At 43.1% G+C, this 25,496-nt stretch overlaps 1 protein-coding gene across 2 annotated transcripts in view; it reads right to left on the reverse strand.

The window, feature by feature from the left end:
* Positions 1 to 5,416: 5,416 nt before the first annotated feature.
* The window catches only part of LOC126091963 (phospholipase A1 member A-like), a 154,313-nt gene continuing 134,233 nt past the window's right edge, over positions 5,417 to 25,496 (reverse strand). For both annotated transcript variants that reach the window (XM_049907313.1, XM_049907312.1), the window contains exon 8: positions 5,417 to 8,273. In XM_049907313.1, the coding sequence (XP_049763270.1) occupies positions 8,063 to 8,273 (211 nt within the window). In that variant the 3' untranslated portion in view covers positions 5,417 to 8,062. The remainder of the gene's footprint in view (positions 8,274 to 25,496) is intronic.

The raw sequence follows: 25,496 nt of genomic DNA on the forward strand, positions 1-25,496 counted from the left end.
CGCTCACACCCCAACATCGTGCAGCCCGCCTCCAGTGGTGTCGCGACAGGCGTGAATGGAGGGACGAATGGAGACGTGTCGTCTTCAGCGATGAGAGTCGCTTCTGCCTTGGTGCCAATGATGGTCGTATGCGTGTTTGGCGCCGTGCAGGTGAGCGCCACAATCAGGACTGCATACGACCGAGGCACACAGGGCCAACACCCGGCATCATGGTGTGGGGAGCGATCTCCTACACTGGCCGTACACCACTGGTGATGGTCGAGGGGACACTGAATAGTGCACGGTACATCCAAACCGTCATCGAACCCATCGTTCTACCATTCCTAGACCGGCAAGGGAACTTGCTGTTCCAACAGGACAATGCACGTCCGCATGTATCCCGTGCCACCCAACGTGCTCTAGAAGGTGTAAGTCAACTACCCTGGCCAGCAAGATCTCCGGATCTGTCCCCCATTGAGCATGTTTGGGACTGGATGAAGCGTCGTCTCACGCGGTCTGCACGTCCAGCACGAACGCTGGTCCAACTGAGGCGCCAGGTGGAAATGGCATGGCAAGCCGTTCCACAGGACTACATCCAGCATCTCTACGATCGTCTCCATGGGAGAATAGCAGCCTGCATTGCTGCGAAAGGTGGATATACACTGTACTAGTGCCGACATTGTGCATGCTCTGTTGCCTGTGTCTATGTGCCTGTGGTTCTGTCAGTGTGATCATGTGATGTATCTGACCCCAGGAATGTGTCAATAAAGTTTCCCCTTCCTGGGACAATGAAGTCACGGTGTTCTTATTTCAATTTCCAGGAGTGTATGTAAATGATCTAGTAGAAAGCGTCGGATGCTCTTTAAGGTTATTCGCAGATGATGCAGTTGTTTATACCAAAGTAGCAACGCCAGGAGATCGTAAGAATTTGTAGAACGACCCGCAGAGAATTAATGAATGGTGCAGACTCTGGCAGTTGACTCTGAAAGTAAATAAATGTAACATCATGCACACACATAGGAAAAGAAATGCACTACTGTGTAGCTACACTGTTGGTGACAAACAGCTGGAGACAGCGTCTGCTGTAAAATATCCAGGCGTAACTATCCAGAGCGACCTTAAGTGGAATGACCATATAAAGCAGATAGCGCGAAAAGCAGACACAAGACTCAGACTCATCGGAAGAATCTTAAGGAAATGTAACTCACCCTCGAAGGAAGTGGCTTATAAGGCGCTTGTTCGCTCGATTCTTGAGTGTTGTTCATCTATCTGGGATCCATATCAGGTAGGACTGATAGAGGAGGTAGAGAAGATCTATCAAAGAGCGGCGCGTTTCGTCACAGGATCGTTTAGCTGGCGAGAGAGCGTCACGGAGATACTAGACAAACTCCACTGGCAGACGTTACAAGAGAGGCGTTGTGCATCGCGGAGAGATTTACTACTGAAATTTCGGGACAACACTTTTCAGGAGGCGTCAAACAACATATTATTTCCCCCCCCACATACATCTCGCGTATTGACCATCCGGAGAAAATTCGAGAAATTAGAGCCAATACAGAGGCTTCCCGACAATCATTCTTCCCACGCACTATTCGCGAGTGGAACAGGGTTGGAGGGATCAGATAGTGGTACCGAAAGTATCCTCCGCCACAGATCATTAGGTAGCTTGGGTAGTATGATGAAGATGAAGGGATCTTCCCGTATGAATACCTGGATTTGGCAGAGGGCTCATTGAGACCACACTAGTTGATATACACTCCTGGAAATGGAAAAAAGAACACATTGACACCGGTGTGTCAGACCCACCATACTTGCTCCGGACACTGCGAGAGGGCTGTACAAGCAATGATCACACGCACGGCACAGCGGACACACCAGGAACCGCGGTGTTGGCCGTCGAATGGCGCTAGCTGCGCAGCATTTGTGCACCGCCGCCGTCAGTGTCAGCCAGTTTGCCGTGGCATACGGAGCTCCATCGCAGTCTTTAACACTGGTAGCATGCCGCGACAGCGTGGACGTGAACCGTATGTGCAGTTGACGGACTTTGAGCGAGGGCGTATAGTGGGCATGCGGGAGGCCGGGTGGACGTACCGCCGAATTGCTCACCACGTGGGGCGTGAGGTCTCCACAGTACATCGATGTTGTCGCCAGTGGTCGGCGGAGGTGCACGTGCCCGTCGACCTGGGACCGGACCGCAGCGACGCACGGATGCACGCCAAGACCGTAGGATCCTACGCAGTGCCGTAGGGGACCGCACCGCCACATCCCAGCAAATTAGGGACACTGTTGCTCCTGGGGTATCGGCGAGGACCATTCGCAACCGTCTCCATGAAGCTGGCCTACGGTCCCGCACACCGTTAGGCCGTCTTCCGCTCACGCCCCAACATCGTGCAGCCCGCCTCCAGTGGTGTCGCGACAGGCGTGAATGGAGGGACGAATGGAGACGTGTCGTCTTCAGCGATGAGAGTCGCTTCTGCCTTGGTGCCAATGATGGTCGTATGCGTGTTTGGCGCCGTGCAGGTGAGCGCCACAATCAGGACTGCATACGACCGAGGCACACAGGGCCAACACCCGGCATCATGGTGTGGGGAGCGATCTCCTACACTGGCCGTACACCACTGGTGATGGTCGAGGGGACACTGAATAGTGCACGGTACATCCAAACCGTCATCGAACCCATCGTTCTACCATTCCTAGACCGGCAAGGGAACTTGCTGTTCCAACAGGACAATGCATGTCCGCATGTATCCCGTGCCACCCAACGTGCTCTAGAAGGTGTAAGTCAACTACCCTGGCCAGCAAGATCTCCGGATCTGTCCCCCATTGAGCATGTTTGGGACTGGATGAAGCGTCGTCTCACGCGGTCTGCACGTCCAGCACGAACGCTGGTCCAACTGAGGCGCCAGGTGGAAATGGCATGGCAAGCCGTTCCACAGGACTACATCCAGCATCTCTACGATCGTCTCCATGGGAGAATAGCAGCCTGCATTGCTGCGAAAGGTGGATATACACTGTACTAGTGCCGACATTGTGCATGCTCTGTTGCCTGTGTCTATGTGCCTGTGGTTCTGTCAGTGTGATCATGTGATGTATCTGACCCCAGGAATGTGTCAATAAAGTTTCCCCTTCCTGGGACAATGAATTCACGGTGTTCTTATTTCAATTTCCAGGAGTGTATGTCCATTGTTCAAATGTGTATGAAATCTTACGGGACTTAACTGCTAAGGTCATCAGTCCCTAAGCTTACACACAAACTAAATTATCCTAAGGACGAACACATACGCCCATGCTCGAGGGAGGACTCGAACCTCCGCCAGGACCAGCCGCACAGTCCATGACTGCAGCGCCATAGACCGCTCGGCTAATCCCGCACGGCTATATTTCCATTCTCAGTAAACTTACCTGATGCAGAATTTGAACACATAGTGTGTGTTTGCCACGAATTTAATATCACTAACTTAGGTGAATATGCGTGGCTTTATATGGACACAGATGTATGCCTCCTTGCAGATGTATTCGAACAATTCTGGAGGTATGCCTGCAACATGCATTCTGAATCCTGATTACTACTACATAGCGATTGGGTTATCATTGGACCACAATACTCAAAAATACACTAGTCGTAATGGAGCTTTTAACCAATGTCGTCATGTTGTACTTTCAGTGCGAGATGCATGGAGAACTTAACCAATGTATTCACAGGCACAACAAGACAAACAACTCACGAATCAGTAAAATTTCAATAGTACCATCTATTCAAGTTACATCTTGTACTTGGATGTTCGCATTTTATATTGGTTTGCCATGAAGACATTTGTAACTACTGGAGGGTCATGCTGAAATCGATAGAATGAATTTTTCAACAGTGGCAGGTGATTCTGCTGTGTGTTATGTCTTGTAGATATATTTGGTTTATTCTAATAATATGTATGATGAGGACAGTGATTTGCCATTCAATACAGAGCACCGAGATCTGCGATCTGGTTCCCTCCCCAAGAGGAAGATAACGCTGAATGACAAGAAAACGGCTATACAAAGCTCTGACATTTCACAAGCGCCGTTCATAGTGAGGTATAACATTGCAATATGCAACTGTTGCATGAATAGTGTACCTAAGTCATTAGCTATTTCATTGCAATGGAGATGGTATGAACTGTTGTGTGACTTTTCTCAACGAAGGTTACTCTCTACACGCCTTACTATTATCTGTCGCATGCGTCCCAGGTTTCTCGTTTTAAATTTTACAAGTACTCTCAATAGCTTTTAAAAATTCACTTGCACAAATTGTCCGGATTAACTGTATGAGGTTAGGAGACATTGTTTTATACTTCTTAGTCCGTTTTGAAAAAGTGTTACATTTAAAAAAATGTGAATAATTATTTTCTGCTCTTTAGTCTTGCGGGTTTGGAATTTTTCAATTGATTTCAAACATTTTGAAGAGGGTGCAACAGAGACAAATGGTAAATGTCAATTTTATTGCAGTTTCTCTTCGCCTAAGTCAACCAATATATTGATTCATCCTACATATAACTCGCGAAACGACCGTGAAGGTAAAAATGAGAGAGAATCGAACTGACCCCAGGTTTAACAACAATCGTTCTTACCACGAAACATTCGCGACTGCAACAAGAAAAGGGAGAAATGGCAGTGGTACACAAAGTACAAAAAATGTTCAAATGTGTGTGAAATCTTATGGGACTTAACTGCTAAGGTCATCAATCCCTAAGCTTACACAATACTTAACCTAAATTATCCTAAGGACGAACACACACACACACCCACGCCCGAGGGAGGACTCGAACCTCCGCCGGGATCACACAAAGTACCCTTCGCCACACACCAGAAAGCAAGTTGCTACTGCACTGTCGCCCAGTCCTAAGCTGTATTGAAAGTTGCAAATCTCTAGCTCATCGGAAAATTAGTTTAAAATCGACTGCAAAATTTTTACCGAACACACCAACCGACAAGAAAGCGACCTGATAAAAACATGGTAAACAAAGTACTAAACCCCACCCCACAGTCACGAAAGAGAGCTAATATTCCATTGTCATCCAGTTCTCACATATACTTAAAGTTTCAAGTCAGTAGTTCATTGGGAAGTTCGTCTAAAATCTATTGATAAATTTGTAACAAACAGCCAGACAAGAAAACGACCCAATAAAAACGTGTTAAATTAGCTGTTGCAAAAGACACACCTGGAGATGAGATTGGAATAACTAGAATACTTACAACCTATAAATAAATTAGCGTAGTCGTGAACTAGGACACATACTGGTTTCATTCTAGAAACTGAAGTTAAAAGGGCTATGTAAAGAACAACATTTACGTAGAAATGAAAATTAAAGTTACTGAAAATGATTTGTAACAATAATTCATAAAAAGTTTCCAAAGAACAGCAGTCTCAGAATGACAGTTTATGCGATACGAGAAAAAAAAATTAAACAGAAGTAATTTAAACTTTTATTTGCTCTTTAATCTAAATTTATATGACTTCTTTAAACAACAAATGTTGACATGCAATCACTGTAGGTACTTAAATAACGTAATTACTTTCTTATATTCGCAATGCATTTATACTTCATTTTGTCAGTGAGGAATATTTGGTATGTGAACATGGTTTGTGAGCTTATATTATTCTCTGTAAATATTCTGTATATGTACAACATATGAAACGGATGTTCCACAATACCAACGTGCTTCATTATTCATGATATTTCTTGACGTTTGTATTGCTGATACATGCTAAGGTCAGGAAGTATGGCTTGGTAAATGGTAACGCCAGGTAGATGGTAGATCGTGAAATTGGGTATCATGCTATTGTGATTGGTAACTTGAGGTAAAATGACAAGGTAAGGGGTAACGTCATGTTTCAGCGAATGGTAAATGCACAACGTAGTAAATGATAGTGACTACTAGCACGAGATTGTAAATGGTAACATCACTTAGTATGGCAAACTGTATCGCTCTGGGTGGCATAGTGAACGTTAACATCCGGTAGGACACCATGGTAAAAGAGAATAATACAATTGTATTCTACACTTGTTCAGTCTTCAAGTACAATAATGGGTTTGAGAATGTAAAAATCATAGTCATTATCTGACAACCAGAGGTATTTGATATCTCGGTACCTTGCGTTCCCGTGGCGGCCCATGACATTGCAATGGGTTATTTATGGATTTATATAGGCAGTGGTGACTGGATTTTTGGTCCTATTAAGTGTCAAGATACGACAGGCCAGTTCGGCACAATGTGCTTGCTGTTAAGTACCGGTTGCCCTTTGCTCCGCATTTTTACTTCTGATAACAGCAGTTGTTGCAGTTTATCGAGGTATACACTCTATCATTTCTTCCGCCAGTTACTATTGACCGACGCATTTGCACTGAAAACGCAGTGCTTTTCCTCCTATTACAGTTCTGATTACCTCCCTGGCTCTTCTGTCATCCTGTTTCGCAACCTGCTGCTACATATGCCTGGATTAACTACATTTTCGGTAAGCTCTAGATTCGCTTTCATCTAACAGCAGTTCAGAGAGAGCGCTGCTTCCTGGAATGAGTTGTGTAGCTCAGCTGTAAGGGTGCGAAAAAGTTTGCTTGTAAAGACAAGATGGATGGAGAAGTTTTCCGACTCCTGTAATCTACTACTAAAATTGCAGGTGATATTATACGAGGGAAGAGGAACTAGTCATTTGATATTCAGATTTATATGAAACAGAGAATGGGAAAAAGAAAAGGAAGGCATGGGTGAGAATTCAGGACTTCCAGCCGCAAGGGCATTTTGATCACGCAATGGTGAAAGTTGAAAATATGTGTCGGATAGGGACTCGAACACGGATTTATCGCTTCTCACTAGCGGTTGCCTTAACCGCTTCGGTCATCAGGACACGATCCCTGATCAGCTCAAATTTCCAACTTATCGCACGCTGCATTGCAGCACCCCTCGACATTGAAAGCTTGTGTATTTATATGTCGTTAGAGCAACTGGTGCCACCGCTACATAATTTACTAAGTATCCTCCGCCAAATATCATGTGATAGCTTTCGTTTGCTTAAGGGGGGTAGGACGTCAAACGGGCCTACTTGGAGCAGGAGAGGCACCACAGGACATTTTAATTTCCACTGTCTATACTTTTACAAATAAATTCATAAAACTTTAACAGCATGACGAGGAAGGATTCGGGATTCATACTCATAGCAGTGGAACTCAAAAACGTAACAAAATACATTTTTTTGCAAGTGAAATTTCATCATTTTTTCACTTACTACTGGCTGCATTTGTTGCTATAGGTACACTTTTCTTCCTAAGTAAGAGAGATTCTTCGATGACTTTTGTACAGCATACAAACCGTAGTTACAGGTGTATGAAACTCTAGAAGTTATTTAATTTATGAAAAAGTGAATGAACTGTTACATTTTAAACTTCATGTTTAGAAAAAACACAAGTTCTATAGTTAATTATGTCAATTTTTTTCCACAGTTTTTAATAGATTTGGAAAATTCTATAGTTTCATACACCTGTAACTACTGTTTGTATGCTATGAAAAATTCATCGAAGAATCTCTCTTACTTAGGAAGAAAAGTGTACCTATAGCAACAAATGCAGCCAGTAATAAGTGAAAAAATGATGAAATTTCACATGTAAAAAAAGGTATTTTGCTACGTTTTTGTACTTCCACTGCGATGAGTATGAGTCCTCAATCCTTCCTGGTCATAGTGACGAAGTTTTATGAATTTATTTGTAAAAGTATAGACAGTTAGAAATTAAAATGTCTTGTGGTGACTCTCCTGCTCCAAGTCGGCCCGTTTGACGTCCTACCCCCCTTAAACCATTACAAATGAAGTGAAGCACGCATTTCAAAGAGAACGTTGTCGCATTAAGTCGTGGAGACGCATTCCTCTCTTTGGCTTTTGAAGCGTAGTCAAACCTAAATAGGGGAAAACTTATACGGATGTTAAACTGTGCACCGCCAGAGCACGCTAATGACGGCTTGGGTGTAGGGGAGACATGTAGATGCGGCCTATGTCTTAAAGAACAGATGAAACCGCGTGTGGGACTAGACAGACTGTAGAGCAGAGCAGGGAGGGCAGTCAGGGCAGCAACACGAGCTCCGGCTCGCGGTCGCCGAGCAGCATGCGGAGGAGGCGGCCAGCGTCCTCGTCTTCGCAGCCGTCGGCGGATCCCGCAGGCACCGCCACGGGCAGTGGCTGCGTGTGCTGGCGGTACGGGTCGCTAGAGCGCCAACGGCCCAGCGCGAACGGCGGCGACGACGCCGTCTGCACCACGAAGAAGCCCTCCTGCCTGCGGACACACAACCACATTATGCTCGTCTTGTACCTCTCGTTCTAATTCCCACTGTTCGTACAATATCTGATCAAAAGTATCCGGTCACTTCTTGGTGGGCATTACGTCCACCCTTCGCCTACAGTGTGTTTCACAATTCATAGTACACACCTCTGCAGGCTGTAGAGGGGACTTAGTAAATCAAGTTTTATACAGAGAACCCATGTCCGGAAACGTCATCCAACTACGCTACAGAGCATCAAAGTGAAAGGCGCCGGCAACTGTAAATACAGGGTGTTACAAAAAGGTACGGCAAAATTTTCAGGGAACATTCCTCACACAAAGAAAGAAAATATGTTATGTGGACATGTGTCCGGAAACGCTTACTTTCCATGTTAGAGCTCATTTTACTACTTCTCATCAAATAACATTAATCATGGAATGGAAACACACAGCAACAGAACGTACCAGCATGACTTTAAACACTTTGTTACACGAAATGTTCAAAATGTCCTCCGTTAACGATGACACACGCATCCACCCTCCGTCGCATGGAATCCCTGATGCGCTGGTTCAGCCCTGGAGAATGGCGTATTGTATCACAGCCGTCCACAATAAGAGCACGAAGAGTCTCTACATTTGGAACCGGGGTTACGTAGACAAGAGCTTTCAAATGCCCCATAAATGAAAATCATGAGGGTTGAGGTCAGGAGAGCTTGGAGGCCATGGAAATGGTCCGCCTCTACCAATCCATCGGTCACCGAATCTGTTGTTGAGAAGCGTACGAACACTTCGACTGAAATGTGCAGGAGCTCCATCGTGCATGAACCACATGTTGTGTCGTACTTGTAAATGCACATGTTCTAGCAGCACAGGTAGAGTATCCCGTATGAAATCATGATAACGTGCTCCATTCAGCGTAGGTGGAAGAACATGGGGCCCAATCACCAACAATGCCTGCCCAAACGTTCACAGAAAATCTGTGTTGATGACGTGATTGCACAATTGCGTGCGAATTCTCGTCAGCCCACACATGTTGATTGTGAAAATTTACAATCTGATCACGTTGGTATGAAGCCTCATCCGTAAAGAGAACATTTGCACTGAAATGAGGATTGACACATTGTTGGATGAACCATTCGCAGAAGTGTACCCGTGGAGGCCAATCAGCTGCTGATAGTGCCTGCACACGCTGTACATGGTACGGAAACAACTGGTTCTCCCGTAGCACTCTCCATACAGTGACGTGGTCAACGTTACCTTGTACAGCAGAAACTTCTCTGACGCTGACATTAGGGTTATCGTCAACTGCACGAAGAATTGCCTCGTCCATTGCAAGTGTCGTCGTCGTTCTAGGTCTTCCACAGTCGCGAGTCATAGGCTGGAATGTTCCGTGCTCCCTAAGACGCCGATCAATTGCTTCGAACGTCTTCCTGTCGGGACACCTTCGTTCTGGAAATCTGTCTCGATACAAACGTACCGCGCCACGGCTATTGCCCCGTGCTAATCCATACATCAAATGGGCATCTGCCAACTCCGCATTTGTAAACATTGCACTGACTGCAAAACCACGTTCGTGATGAACACTAACCTGTTGATGCTACGTACTGATGTGCTTGATGCTAGTACTGTAGAGCAATGAGTCGCATGTCAACACAAGCACCGAAGTCAACATTACCTTCCTTCAATTGGGCCAACTGGCGGTGAATCGAGGAAGTAAAGCACATACTGCCGAAACTAAAATGAGCTCTAACATGGAAATTAAGCGTTTCCGGACACATGTCCACATAACATCTTTTCTTTATTTGTGTGTGAGGAATGTTTCCTGAAAGTTTGGCCGTACCTTTTTGTAACACACTGTATACGTATACATTGGGTGATTCTGTGATGATGTTACAAACTTTCAAGGATGATGGAACAGATAAATGTATCAATTTCAGGTAAGGGTCACTGGTTCCCAAAAGTTACAAGCGAAACTCATTCTAGTACCTTGTGAGTGTGTGGGTTCTATTTTGTCAAGTTGCGCAATGGACTGATCCAACAAGTACCCTTTGGCTCCTGCAAGAAACAATTTCCACCTCACACTACTACAGAAGTGAGACAGACACTCCTAATGTACCAATAAGAACTGCATGAAAAACATTCAGCAACGAATATCTTCTGGAGTCGTCCGCTGTAAGAAAAAGACACAAAAATATTCTATATTCTTACGTAACTAGTGGAATACTTGGGTACTCGAGTATTGCTAGTTAGTGTAAGAAAAACATTAAACAAACGAAAAATATTATTTATTGCAAAAAGTCTGAGAAATCAAGTGAAATTCTTTCTTAGAAAATAATAAATTTCTGGGTTCTTTTCGGAACAGTAGAATGCCTCTTATGGATAGGAATACTATTATTTTACGAAGTATGGAAAGGTTATTTTCTCCATTTTCTTTAAGAATGTTATGCACTCAGCAGAATGGCTGAGAGCCGCGCCTACACAACTTGAATAACTTTTCTAGGTATGGTCAGGGCTGTCACATGAGAAATGTAATGGAGTGTACTGATGGAGGACAGATGGGGCTCGCATACACTATAACGCACAATACCGTGAGCTGCGACGACTGCTGCCTGCGTCGCTCGCTGCTGACAAATAACACAACTATCTCTTTCTATCTGGATTGACCTTCGCCAATCAGACTCTCCCTACGCCTTGATGAAGTCAAGGACTCCTATCCGCTGCTAGTCTAACTATTGGTGTGGTACACTGGTCAGATAACCAGTCCACCGTGATGCCACTCAATATTCACTCACAGGCATTTAACTAGTACTCTGTCTGTGTTCACACCGCACAATAAGTGTGGCGGTCAACACAGTGAACAATGCTTAATCGTGAGTGACTCAATATAGAGTATCACTCCGATTCACTAATGACAGAGGTGATCTCCCAGTGAAGTACTGAGGAGAGACTTTGTCCCTCGCTCTTTGCGTATACATCCGAGCGCACTCGCTCTCGTTACGTGTTCCCACTCCAAGAGCGACAACGGAACGGCTCCTTTTTCTGGAAAAATTGCAAGGGTATATCATTAGCTGTCTTCCATCACTCTTCTGGCTCTTTGTGTCAGGAATATTCCGCCAATCAGCGTTGCTCTTTTAAATGGGAGAATGACGTTTCCTTTAAGTTGACCCATGCGGAAATATGTAGCATCTCCATTAGGCATATACTGTCCTCCTGTGAGAAATCCGTAACTACACTGTCGATACGTCAAAAAATGCGTCTTCTGGGTGCTCCCACACAATGTAGCGGAATTTTCTTTTAAGTCGAACACGGAGGTCGTTATCCCTTCGCTCTGGCAAAAGCTGTCCTCTCTCTGGGCGGTCACTCCGGCTGAAGTAGGTGTGTTGACTCACCACTCTGAAGGGACGGGCCTCCCAGAGGGCTGGTTGCCTCTTTAGAACGATAATTCCTGTGGCCGTCATGTTGTGTACGCCAGCCTCGATTTTTTCAACCTCGGTGTGCACTTGCGATTTACTTATTAGATCTGCATATCACTTACATGAATTCGTACAAAATTGACCTTACCTTACCGAGTTTGGGTTCGAATGGAGCGTCTTGATGTGCAGAGCACAATTGTGAGGATGGAGTATGTAAGAAATGAAGGTCAGGAGACCACACACCACTTTACAACCTCTGACAGTGGAATACGTGCACCAGTACTGTTGTTGCTATGGATGTAGGGTAGGTACCTTTCAGAGGTGGTAGTATGGTGCAAGAGAAGAAACAATGTCCAGTAAACATAGGCTCTCGAATGCATACCTGTGGAGCTGTGAGCGCTTGTTCACCTTCATTTCTGTGAAACACATCTCATCTATTGAAGAAGTGTTCGTAGCTTGTAATGTATGTATTTTAGAGCCCATGTTTACTGGACATTTTTTCTTGTCTTGGTCCATCATTCCCACCTATGAAAGTTGCCTACCTACAATCTTAGCAACAACAGTAACGGTACATGCCACTGTCAGAGGTATCAGAACGGTTTTCGCTTATCACTTTGGACTCATTCGTTCCCGGCACAGATACGTTTATCTGTCTCCATCGCCCTTGAAAATTTATAAAATCATTACTGAATCACCCTCTATATTCCTACAGGGTGAGTCACTTAACATTACCGCTGGAAACACCTCCCAAACCACAACGAACACTAAATAACCAATTCCACAGACTGGAAGTGAGGAGAGGGGCTGGTGGAATTAGTTAATATAAACCATTGCGAAATGTACGGAAGTATGATTTTCAACACATAATTATGATTTTCTAAATGGAAACCTGTTTAGCACAACTGAAAATAGAAGCAAATACTTAATCAATGGCGTTTGTTACATTGTAAAATGTTAAGTACATCCGGAGTAATTTGTAACGTAAAGTTGACTCTTGGAACCTCAGACATTCAGTCGCGTGTTGTAACAAACAAGATCTGTAGGAGTATGTTTACGAAGACCACGATGTTTACGAGTTTGGTTGTCTCAGTGTCTGCATGTAGCGCTTCCTGAATTAGTCCTCGTACTCAGAATAACTGTAGTACACTGTGTTACCGGACGTCTGTGACAGTGTACTGTACACAAGCAAGAACTGAAGTACGCACAGTAGGAACGTGAGAAGGTCGCAAGTACAACAGTGTGTACAGTGTTGTAAGAACTGGGGAAATGGTTTATTCTAACTCTGAAAAGGAGGAGATGATATTTATGGCGAGTGTAGGCAAAATGAGCTGCAGCCTGCAGGTTGTATGCACAAAGGTACACGGGCAGACTTGATCCAACGCTCCGCACATTTGAAAAGGTCTGCAAACAATTGTATGCAACAGGTATGGTCGTAACACGCAAACAGGTCCGTAACAAACCCATCACAGGGGAAGCAGGTGCAGTTGCTGTGTTAGCTGCTGTTGCCGTGAAGCAACCTGTTATGGGTTCACGTGACATCGCTAGAGGCAGTGCAATGAGTCAAAGTAGTGTAATGCGCATACTTCATCGTCACAAATTTTCATCCGTATCATGTGTCGCTGCATCAGCTATTACATGGAGACCACTTTAATATTCAAGTGAATTTCTGTCAATGGGCATTAACAGAGAACGCGTTGCAGTTCTACCTGTTTACCGATGAATCAGGTTTCACAAATCACGGTGCAGTCAATTTACAAAACATGCATTACTGGTCAGTGGACAATCCTCACTGGCTTCGACTGGTAGACCGACAGCGACCGTAGAATGTAAATGTATGGTGAGGAGTAATTGGCGACCATCTCATTGGTCCTCACTTCATTGAAGGCACCCAAACAGCTGCAAAAATACATCGAGTTTCTTCAAAACGATCTGCCAACATTGCTACAAAATGTCCCGCTGGAAACGCGTGTAGACGTATGCGGTATCAGCACGTGGTGCTCCTGCACATTCTGCAATGAACACTAAGCCCACCCTTGACAGAATGTTCGACGGGCGTTTCACAGGACGTAGCGGACGCTTAAATTTGCCAGCCCGTTCTCCCGATCTTACACCTTTAGGCTTCTTCCTGTGGGGTACGTTAAAGGAGAGTGTGTACCGTGATGTGCCTAAAACCCCAGAGGATATGAAAGATCGTGTTGAGGCAGCCTGTGGCAACATTACACCACATTACATTGTACTTCATCGTATAAGACATTCATTACGCGGTAGGTTGCAAATGTGCACAGCAGATGATGGGCACCACTTTGAACATTTATTGACCTGAAATGTCAGGACACATTCTTTTACATTCTGTAGTCCGCAGCTCGTGGTCGTGCGGTAGCGTTCTCGCTTCCCACGCCCGGGTTCCCGGGTTCGATTCCCTGCGGGGCCAGGGATTTTCTCTGCCTCGTGATGACTGGGTGTTGTGTGCTGTCCTTAGGTTGGTTAGGTTTAAGTAGTTCTAAGTTCTAGGGGACTGATGACCATAGCTGTTAAGTCCCATAGTGCTCAGAGCCATTTTTTACATTCTGTAATTGAAAACAAAAAACAAATTTGTAAGTTTAACTACATTCTCATGTTAATGTACATTTTCTTCTAACAGATCAATGGCGTACAGCATTCTTCAGAAAAAAAAGACTAATACAAATGTTAGCAATTGGACGTAAAGTGTTGTTCATGTCTCTTCTGTTCCTACGATACATCACTGCTCTTTTTGTACCGCTAATTAATTCGGTTTTCTCCGATACACACGACTGAACTGGTGAAGGGTTACCTAAGCGTCAACTTTATGTTACAAATTGCTCTGGACGTAATTAACATTTTACAATGTAAGAAATGGCATTGATTAAATATTTTTTTCTATTTTCAGTTGTGCTAAAAATAATAACGAGTTTCCATTTTTTTTAAAAATACGTAAGTATGTGTTGAAAATCATACTTCCGTGCATTTCTCAATGGTTTATAGTAGCCAATTCCACCAGCCCCTCTCGTCACTTTCGGTCTGTGGAATTGGTTATTCAGTGTTTATTGTGGTTTGGGAGGTGTTTCCAGTCGTATTGTTAGAGGACTCAACCTGTATACTTACAGGAACCGGCGCCTATAATTTTGATGCTCTGTAGCGTCATTGGATGACGTTTTCGGACATGGTTTCCTGTGTAAAACCTGATCTACTAAGTCTCCTCTACAACCTCTAGAAACGTGTAACATTATTTGTGAAACACCATGTATATGATGGCCTGAAATGTGCTGGGGACGCTTTCAGCGAAGTGTCTCCTCAAGAGCCGGAACCGGGGAAGGTACTGATGTTGAACGCTAGGGTTTGCAGCGAAGTCAACGTCCTTACTCGGTGACATTATGAGGTGGTACCTCGCGCCGCATATTCGTAGCGATCTTATTATTAATTGCTATTCTACATAAATTAATGTGGTATGAGCCCCTAACGAATATTTACAGTGTGGGTACAATACATAGGCACTAATCTTCATGTCGACTGTTCTTTGTTTCAGATTGTTGAAACTGAGGATGCCACCCTCGGCAACCTCAAAGTTCTGACACTAATAACTGCCTGAGAAACTGTTGTTGTGTTGTTTGTGCGAGCGAATGATTAATTAATTAGTAACAATAATTTTACTTATATCTAAATGCATTATGCAATATGAGACACAATCAAAATTATCATTTATCTCTACACTCTGCATTGTACTGCAACAGCCTTGATTTAGTATCCTATTTCTTGCAACAAATATTTATCCCATTTAAAGATGACTGTTTTCAGTGGCGGTTGCTGTGTTATAGCACAAGACCACGTGAACACACTAATTTTTGACACCTTGCGGATTTATTATTTTTCTCCCTTCGAATGCTGTTAAACGTAACATAGACACGGTAATCAGAAATATACGCCACTTAAGTCTACCGTGCAATGCTACATTGCTACTCTTCTACACGTTGTAAAACTTGGCGAGCACATCTTCAGTTGTGCACATTTTAAGAGCTTTTACTCATGCGCAGCTGTGATGACGTAATTGCTTTAAGCAACAAACATATATGGATTTTATAAACAATGTGCACGGTTCTCGGCGTGCACAGCCAACCATTGCACTGCAGTGTCAGTCATGTTGCATTACAATTTTCTCTATTGAACGAGTACCTACGGTGTGGTGTAACGTAACATTAACTTTTCTGTGGACTACATGGAAGGACAGTCAATTTCGTAAGTGGAAATTATGCCGTTTTCTTGCATCAGAAACAGGGACTTGGTAAGTGACAATACTTTAGTAGCACAGTATTAATATTTGGCTGACGAAATGGAGAGTGACGAAAGCTTACACATTACGTCGCTCTTGCCCTAAACTGTACACCGAGCGAGGTGGCGCAGTGGTTAGACACTTGACTCGCATTCGGGAGGACGACGGTTCAATCCCGCGTCCGGCCATCCTGATATAGGTTTTCCGTGATTTCCCTAAATCGCTCCAGGCAAATGCCGGGATGGTTCCTTTGAAAGGGCACGGCCGACTTCCTTCCCCATCCTTCCCTAATCCGATGAGACCGATGACCTCGCTGTCTGGTCTCCTTCCCCAAGCAACCCCAACCCAACCCCTAAACTGTACTTAATTATGTTCAAAATAAGAAAATTCCATGTAAACAATCCTTTCTTCCGTCAGATATGCATATTATTATTAATAATATTGGTAGTGGCTGCAGTTGTATAAAACTGTCAAATGATAACTGTTGTGCAGCACATACTATTTCATCCTTTTAAATTTACCAGAATGTAAAAATTTGTGAACACGTGAAATGTATACTCACAGTGATCGTTTCTGCAGGGTGAATTTTTCCACCGTGTACAAACTTTAGGGATTGATTGATGAGATGATACGGAACAAAAAAGGTCTAATGAACTTACGCCCGGAAATGCATGGTTTCCATGCCAGAGACCGTTTATTCAACCATACTTTGTTAGAGACTGCGGCCTAATACGCGCTGTGCCATGCAGCCACAGTTTTAGTGTGAACGGTTTTCACCTACAGTATGGTACTGTACCTCATACGTCATGCCCTAGCGCACTCTGCTGCCACAGTCATTGGTAATGTCGCGACAGATTCACTTCTCTTGCTGACTCACCTTGTAGTGGATGCGATACAGTGTTGTACACAATGGTTCCGTTTTCGAATCGAGTGCTTGCCGACATGGTGTTTACTTACGGAAAGGCAAATGACAACGGGCGGCGAGCGGCAAGGCTGTGTCAGAAGACCTATTCCCGCCGACAACAACCACAGCATTCAATGTTTGCAGCAGTGCGTCGTCTTTTGTTTGAGACAGGGTCATTTCAGGATGCAGGAAAACGTGAAGGACGTACCGGAAATGTTCGGACAAAAGACTTGGAGGAAAATATGATTAACACCATGGAAGGCGACCGCCATGTCAGTGCCAGGCAGTTTGCTCGCCAGTACATTGTGAGCCAGACGGCCGTGTGAAACATTCTCCATGACAATTGTTACTATCCTTATCACCTGTAGCGTGTGCAGGGCTTACTAGCGACAGGCTTTCCACATCAGGAGCAGTTTTGTCACTGGCTTCTTCAGGCCGTCTTTACGAGGAGCGGTATCTCCAACTTTCATAACAGTCATCTGTGGGATAGTATGCAGAATCCTCACGGTGTGATGATAGCGAATCATCAGCATCGGTGCAGCCGGAATGTGTGGAGAGGGATAATTGGCGACCGTAATTTGGAACCAATCTTCCTTCCACGTCGCCTAACAGGCCGGAACTATCGCAGTTTCTTGCAGGTGTTTCAGTCAATACAACTTTGACTGTACTTCCAGGTAGATTCTTCCAGAAAGCCTTCATGTTTTTTATGGAAATGTTGTACTCACTTCCGTCATGTATCATATCATTTCTACCATTAAACCATGCAGAACCAGACAGGTTCACTGGAAAAATTTTGTGAAAACTCAGCTACAAAACGATGTATGGGGAGAAACATTCAAATTTCAAACAGATAAGATACAGACGCCGACAATACTGGTTACTCTTAGACGCTCAGACGGCACTATTACAAGGGGCTGGAGATGTTCAGTAGAGTGCCTGCTAAACAAGCTTCTCGCTGGTGACAAAAAGACGAATGACCAGCAACATCACACAGACTTACAAAGACAAATGGATGACACCGACACAAATGGGCCCGTTACTGTCCCATTTGCCCGAGAAGAGGTAGCGTTAGCAGTTAAAGAATAAGACGACCCTCGGTATAAATGGTATACACTCAGAAACACTAAAAAGTACAGTTGCACAGATCACCCCTTTTCTAATAGTGTTACTGACAAGGGAACCTCCCCATCGCACCCCCCTCAAATTTAGTTAAAAGTTGGCACAGTGGATAGGCCTTTAAAAACTGAACAAAGATCAATCGAGAAAACAGGAAGAAGTTATGTGGAACTATGAAAAAATAAGCAAAATATACAAACTGAGTAGTCCATGTGCAACATATGTAACATCAAGGAGAATGTAAGCGGAGTATCGCCGTGGTCCCGCTGTTAGTGTGAGCAGCTACGGAGCGAGAGGTCCTTGGTTCGAGTCTTCCCTCGAGCAAAAATTTAATATCTTTATTTTCGCGAAGTTATGATCTGTCCGTTCGTTCATTGACGTCTCTGTTCACTGTAATAAGTTTAGTGTCTGTGTTTTGCGACCGCACCGCAAAGGACGTGCCTCTCCAATGGGAACCGAAAACATTTGTTCGCAAGGTCATAGGTCAACCGATTCCTCCACAGGAAAACACGTCTGATATATTCTATACGACACTGGTGACGGCATGTGCGTCACATGACAGGAATTTGTTGTCGACCCACATAACTTGTACACTTGGCGAATGGGTAAAAAGATTCTTCTACCTTGCCCGATTTAGGTTTTCTTGTGGATGTGATAATCACTCCCAAAAAACTGATGAAAACATAATAGTTTGTCACATAAACTGAAAATAAAAAATTAAACTTTTCCCTCGAGGGAAGACTTGAGCCAAGGACCTCTCACTCTGCAGCTGCTCACACTAACCACGGGACCATGTCGCTGCGGTGCTTCTATTATCCTTGATGTTGCCTATCTTCCGCATGGACTACTCAGTTTATATATTTTGCTCATTTTTTCATAGTTCCACACAACTTCTTCCTGTTTTCTCGATTGATCTGTGTTCAGTTTTTCAATGCCTATCCACTGTGCCAACTAATAACTAAATCTGAGGGGGGTGCGATGGGGAGGTTCCCTTGTGAGTGAACCATTGATGCAAGGCATAGTCCCAGCTGTATGGAAAACTGCGAACGTAGTAATCATCAAAAAATCAGAGGATCAGGACTCAACATCTGCGAAGACTTACAAGCCCATCTACCACGTGAACACTGACTAAGGTACAGTAGAAGTTCCTCTGCCATCAACTACACTCACACAGGACGCTCTTTGGCCTTAGTCCACAACAGTATGGCTTTAGTCCCAAAAGTTCAATAGACCTGCCGTTAACCGTTTTCTGGAAACAATAGAGGACACACAACAAAAATACGCCGTAACGATAGCAGTAGATAGAGCCGGCTCTTTCGAAAACGTCTGTTGGCCTGCCTTGTCCGCAAGGCTACGAGAGATGCAGGCACTAACAGTCCAATGCAATGTCTTACTCGACTGGTGCAAAGATAGTGTGGTTCAATGGCAAGCAAGAAAATACAAGATTATCAAGGAAAGGTTTAATATGGGGGCCAATTTTCTGAGGTCTTGCCATGGACCACTCCTAAATAATCTGGACGAAGGTGATATGGTTAATGGTGTAGTAGCCTATGCTGACGAATTGCTAGTAGTAATAACTGCAAACTCGAGAGCGCAAATCGAAAGCAAGGCTGCACAACTCCTTGCAAAAATAAGGGACGACTGATGTAGCCATAACAATGTCATGTTTTCAGAAAACAAGATAGTATATTCACTCATCAATGGGGCACTGCAGAAAAACACACCATTAGACTGAACAACACTAGCATACAGGCAAAAAAATGGCAAGACACCTAGGCATATACCACGACGAATAATTAACATTCAGCGAGCGCATAAGACTTACAATTGAAAAAGCGACCAGACTAACGCACAAATTTGTCACGTTAAACTCAACTCACTACAGACTACCATTGCAGATACTACGAATGTATCATACAGTCGTCTTCGAATCTGTTATGTGCTTCGCAGCAAGTGCCTGGACACATCGTCTGTCACTAACGACCCGCAAAACCGCTGTGAGGCGTGTATTGCTCAGAATATCAGGGGCATTTGGCACCACTCCGTAGAAGCCCTATGCGTTGTACTTGCAACACACCACATTGACATAACCATTAGACACAGAGCAACACCATACTGACTCAGGCGGGAAAAACTAGACAAGTTACATAGATAACAGAGGAGCATATTATTGAAAAACGCCAATTAATCTTTTGAAGGTTGAGACATAGCAAAAAGAAAGGGGAACATCTGATAAGGGTCGTCGGGTCTTCTCCTTCTTCCTGAACATCCAGGAACGTTCGAGGCTCAGACATGTTGACCCAAGTCGCAGTATGGTACATTTCCAAACGGGCCATGACCCTTACCCTACACACCTGTACCGTTTTCGCCTTAGCCAAGTGATACATGTGAAAGTGTGGAACATGGATCTCCCGAAAACATATCAACAAAATTCAGCACACCTACACACGTAAGACCAATGACAGAAATAACAGACGTAGGGCAAGCTTCAAGAGATCCAGATAAAAGGAGCGTGCTTAACCTGATCACTGATGAAATATCAAGAGCGTTGCACAATACTTACAAGCAGCAACGACCACATACAAGATCACGACCAGACAAAAACCCCACACCACAACATGATACATGGGACAACAGAGATTCAAACACTGATAAGGAAACAGATGACGACATGAACAAAAAAAAAAGTTCAAATGTGTGTGAAATCTTACGGGACTTAACTGCTAAGTTCATCTGACACACTAAGCTTACGCACTACTTAACCGAAATTATCCTAAGGACAAACACACACACCCATGCCCGAGGGAGGACTCGAACCTCCGCCGGGACCAGCCGCACAGTCCATGCATAACTGCAGCGACATGAACAAACAAGTGTCACCTGATAGTAGCAGATCACACGACTGCAACAATACTACAAGCAGTATGTACATGGAATTTTGAAATATGTTTGTAATAAGAAATAAAACAACGAGTTTTCCTGTTTGTATAAAGTTTACCAAATAATTCTTTAGTTTTTGGAATCATTATTTTCACACATGTGATTGAATAATACGTAAACTGTAGAAGATGCAAACTGTAAATCAATTGAATTTTATAATATTGTACATAAACATAAAAATACAGAATCATAAGACTAAATCAAATGGACACGAACTCACAACACCGATCAGAATTGCCTTTCCGTGAGACGAGTTTGAGGTCACCCTTCCGTGGCTCCTCTACCGTTTACGGCGCGGGAAAATGGAGGAAGTGATTGTAGGAAGAAATAGTAATGTCAAACCTCATACACAAACTACGTAATCTCACGACGTATAAACATACTGTAGTAATCATAGTAGAATAGAATACGCTAATTTAGGTGAGCAGACTCGAAGTGTTTACCGAAGTCTTTCCACTTGAAGTAGCCATGCAAAGGGACCTCTTTTATTATTTAAATCTTTCCTTGCTTCTATTATTTCTTCCTAAGAATAAGGGAAATTTTTGCTTTCCCAAAATGTACTTTATGTATCACATGTTTTTATTAAAAATGTAATTACGTAGAAGACAAGAAAAAACAGCACTGAGAGAATCTGTAGAAAAAGACGAAGAGTCTTTCTCTGCAGTTTGTTACTACTTTTTAGTATCAAACGACGAAGCATAGTTACCAAACCGGTGAGCCGCTTTGTAATGCTATAAATAAATGAATGAATGAATAATAAATAAAATTAAACCAATCTCGTGAATGCTGTTGTTAACCTGCCCTACCCGTTCGGTGGTTATTCTCAAACCAACGATGTGTTGGAAAATGTTTTTGGTCAACCTGTTCTCGTCTATCCTCAAAGTATTTCCGTTGAATTTGTCTCCTTTACCCCACGAATCCTGTAAATTTTTCGTTGTATTTGTAAAAACTTCATTTTTCACCAGTCTTCCATGTTCCATCTAAAGTTTTCTGTGTTTCTGATGTTCTCTGAATCTTTCTTACCTTTTCTAATGTGTTCGCTGTTCTGTTTAATATATGTTACTTGTTCTTTGATAATAAATCTGTGGATATATAATACCAGTTAAAAAACTCAAAAGTAGTAACAAAGCAACAATTTTAAAAATAAATTTTGCACCAATAGGAAAGGGACATCTTCTCCACATTCTGGAACATTTTCTATTTTTACTAACTGCTTTTGGCTTCTTGTACCGTCATTAGGGAATTGGGAAATCACCAGAAGATGATCTGAGAGGCTGAAACTAGTTAGAGAATAAATAGCAATTCTTCTAGTATATAATTTTATGTAATTATTATCATGCTGTGTCGAAAAACATAAGAATAATTTAATTATGAAAATTTGTGATTAACTGTTTCGAGTAGAAAGAAGCTTAAACAGCTCAGAAACTAGTGACGGGTGACTCTGAAGATACTGAGATTTCAATTTTGAGTGATCTGACAGAATACATTTCAATTTAATTAGATATACCAAATATCTGTTAATTATTAAGAATCAGAAAGAAAAACTGAAAATACACGGAGATAATAAAGCCGTTAGAAGCACTGGACAGGGGTCCGATTACCCTCAAAATGTTTGAGAGCGTCTCTGCTGATCGATAACGGGATATATTCCTGACAGAAAAAGACGCGCACCCGACCCAAAGAGTAGGCAGGACGCCGCGTGCCGACTACCGTGACAAAGTTTCCCAGCTGCAAGTAATTGTGGGTGTCTAATCGCTGAAGCAGGCAGTCGGCTGTGTTTACCGAGTTTAGAGGCAGCTTAAGTCCAGCATTTAAATTAGGTGTAAATTGTTGGTCTCCCGCATACGCGGCGATAACTAAAACTTAGTAGTTTCTTGTCAGAAAAGTTTTTACTTCAGCGGTGACTGTGCGTACGTGCCTGTTACTCCGCCTGATACGCTGAACAGCAATTATCAACATGCACAAGAAAACAAAACAGGAACTGCGCCGAGCACCATATAAGATACGTCGTGTTTGCTATCTCTACTTGTGTCTTCGTGGTATGCCACCAACCGTACAACACAGCTGTGCGTGCAGCATAAGTGACATACTGCAGGGGTAACCCTGGCGAATTCGCTCTACTTCGGCTGTTTGCTGTTACTCTGACCATACGCAACTGTTGTGAATAAAGTCGTCCAGATCGCTTAATCTATTTTTTTCCGTACAGCAACGTTTTGGCTTCTGTCATCATCAGATCAAAGCTCAGACCTGTTAAAGTTAAGTGTCAGTTGCAATGGAACCTACTACTAAGGGTAGCAGAATGACTTGACCATTGCAAAAGTCCTACGTATGCCTCAAAAGACACCAAAACACATTTTTACATTATCCTCACGACCTACGGCCGCAAAATATGTGTGATGTTTTTAGAGGTACGGGAGTTAGATCTGTTGAACTCGTCATTTGTCTTACTGAAGTTGTATTAATCAGTTCATTTTGTCATTTTCGTACGTAGAATTCAGTTAAATAATAGATTCCTTTCTGAGGTAACAGTTAAGCAAAAGTTATCTATGTGCTTCTGTCGAATGAGCTCTTCACATTTTTTTATAATTTTGTAATCAGAATATAAAATTAAAATATTTCAATAATTATTTCATTTTTGTTCTTAAGCATTTGAACACAGATTAAGATACAAAATCCTACACTGTAAATAAGCTGTCAAAAGAGTGACGTTTGTTGATGTCTGTCAACATCTATGAAAATATGTGACAAATTTTGGCGGAATCCGGTATCACGAGACGACAAAGCTAAAATTTTGTGTGAGTACAAGTATTACGTGACCAAGAACAACAAGTTATGAATAAATTAAAGTATTTCACGAAAACAGATGTCGAATGTAAGTCATAAACAATACCACTATCGCTAATTCCGCTTGCAGCATACAAAAATCGAGCAGAATCCAAAGCTACAATGAACTTTCGTCCAGAGCGGCTATCTAAAAGGTATGAACAAATTACGATGCGGTACCTGTTCTCAAATATCTCTTAAAACATTGCAGTATATAAGTTATGTTGGCGTAAATTGCAGTTAGCAGAACTGAAGGTAGAATATATATTGTCGTCGAAAACAGAAACAGCTGTCACACCAGCGATTATCGTTTCCTCCCTTTCATGCAGATCTCTGTACCAGAATAGCTTTGTTAATGAAACTGTTCTGCTGAGATGTTAACGATGATTTAAAAAATGCATACAAGCATTGGAAATCTTCTTGCTACAGTTTCACTCGATGGAAACGACAATCATTTTGTTTACAAGCCAGTGCAGGCCGACGACATTAGCTAGTAGAATCGTAGAACATTTTTGAATTCAAACATTATGTACCACCTGGAACGAACTAATTTCCTTCATGAAAATCAGGAACGGTCCCGAAAACATCGTTCATGCGAAACTCAACTCACGCTCTTTACACATGATATTCTCAGTATCATGGAGAGACGAAATCGGGTTTATCCGATTTTCTAAACTTTCCAAAAGTTGTTTAACCATTACCGTTTAAAGAAAGTTCGCTCCTGTACGACATCCAGGTTTCCGACTGGATAGAAAGTTTCCTGTAGTACAGCATGTAATCTTATGTACAGAAATTGAAGTGATGTCTTGTATGCTCCAGCGGAGTGTAATAGCACTGTTTTTATTCACGGTACGCATTGATAACTTAGAGGATAATATTAGCTGGAGTTTCAGATTTTTCGCAGATGTTATCTTCGAAGAGATCGTATAGGGTAGCAATTGTAGTAATAACCAGTTTCTAACATGCCTACCTGAGATAGTATTGATCAAAACTAGTAGAAATCTTCATATAAACACATGCGCGGAAACCTGTATCCGTTGAGATATGAGCAAATCTATCCTCTCATTCCCATCTGCCTGTAACGAAGAAATAGACACTATAGACAGTGGTGAGTGTGGTTAACACGCATCAGACACAACCTACATCCCATCTTCCTCTTTGAAATACATCTGGTTCCGTTTCGGATTACGTCGCACGCTCCTGTAACTTCTGCACGTTGTTGATGGGCTGGGCATACACCAATGCATTTAAATATCTCCATAACCGGAATGCAACGGATCCAAGTCTGGCAAACAGGAAGGTCATACTACCGGACATCCTCCACCAATTCACTGCCCATGAAAAGTTCGGTTGTAGCTAAAGAAAATGACTGGTGACGATTCAGTGGTAGCATATTGGAAAATTGCTGTTTTTCTATAAAGAGATTCCATAGAAAACACATATCGGGTGGAACTAACAGGCAACATATAGCGCATTCAAAGAAAGTAAAAGCGAATGGCCACATGTTTGTATGAGCGGCGGGAGAAAGTGCAACCGAAATGCAAGCACTCGAACAAAGAGAGTATATAGTTCGCGAGAAGATGCTTACAAAATTTCAAGGACCCTCTCTTATGGGAGAAACGAAGAGTATTCTTCAGCCCATTACGCACCAACACCATTGAAACAGTGTGGATAAAATTAGAGTAAGAACACGTCGAGCAGAAGCGTACAGGCGCTCATTTTTCTCATGAAACAGAAGAAGTCCTAATACAGGGTGT

This window comes from Schistocerca cancellata, chromosome 7 (assembly GCF_023864275.1).
Source record: "Schistocerca cancellata isolate TAMUIC-IGC-003103 chromosome 7, iqSchCanc2.1, whole genome shotgun sequence".
Lineage (NCBI taxonomy): Eukaryota > Metazoa > Arthropoda > Insecta > Orthoptera > Acrididae > Schistocerca > Schistocerca cancellata.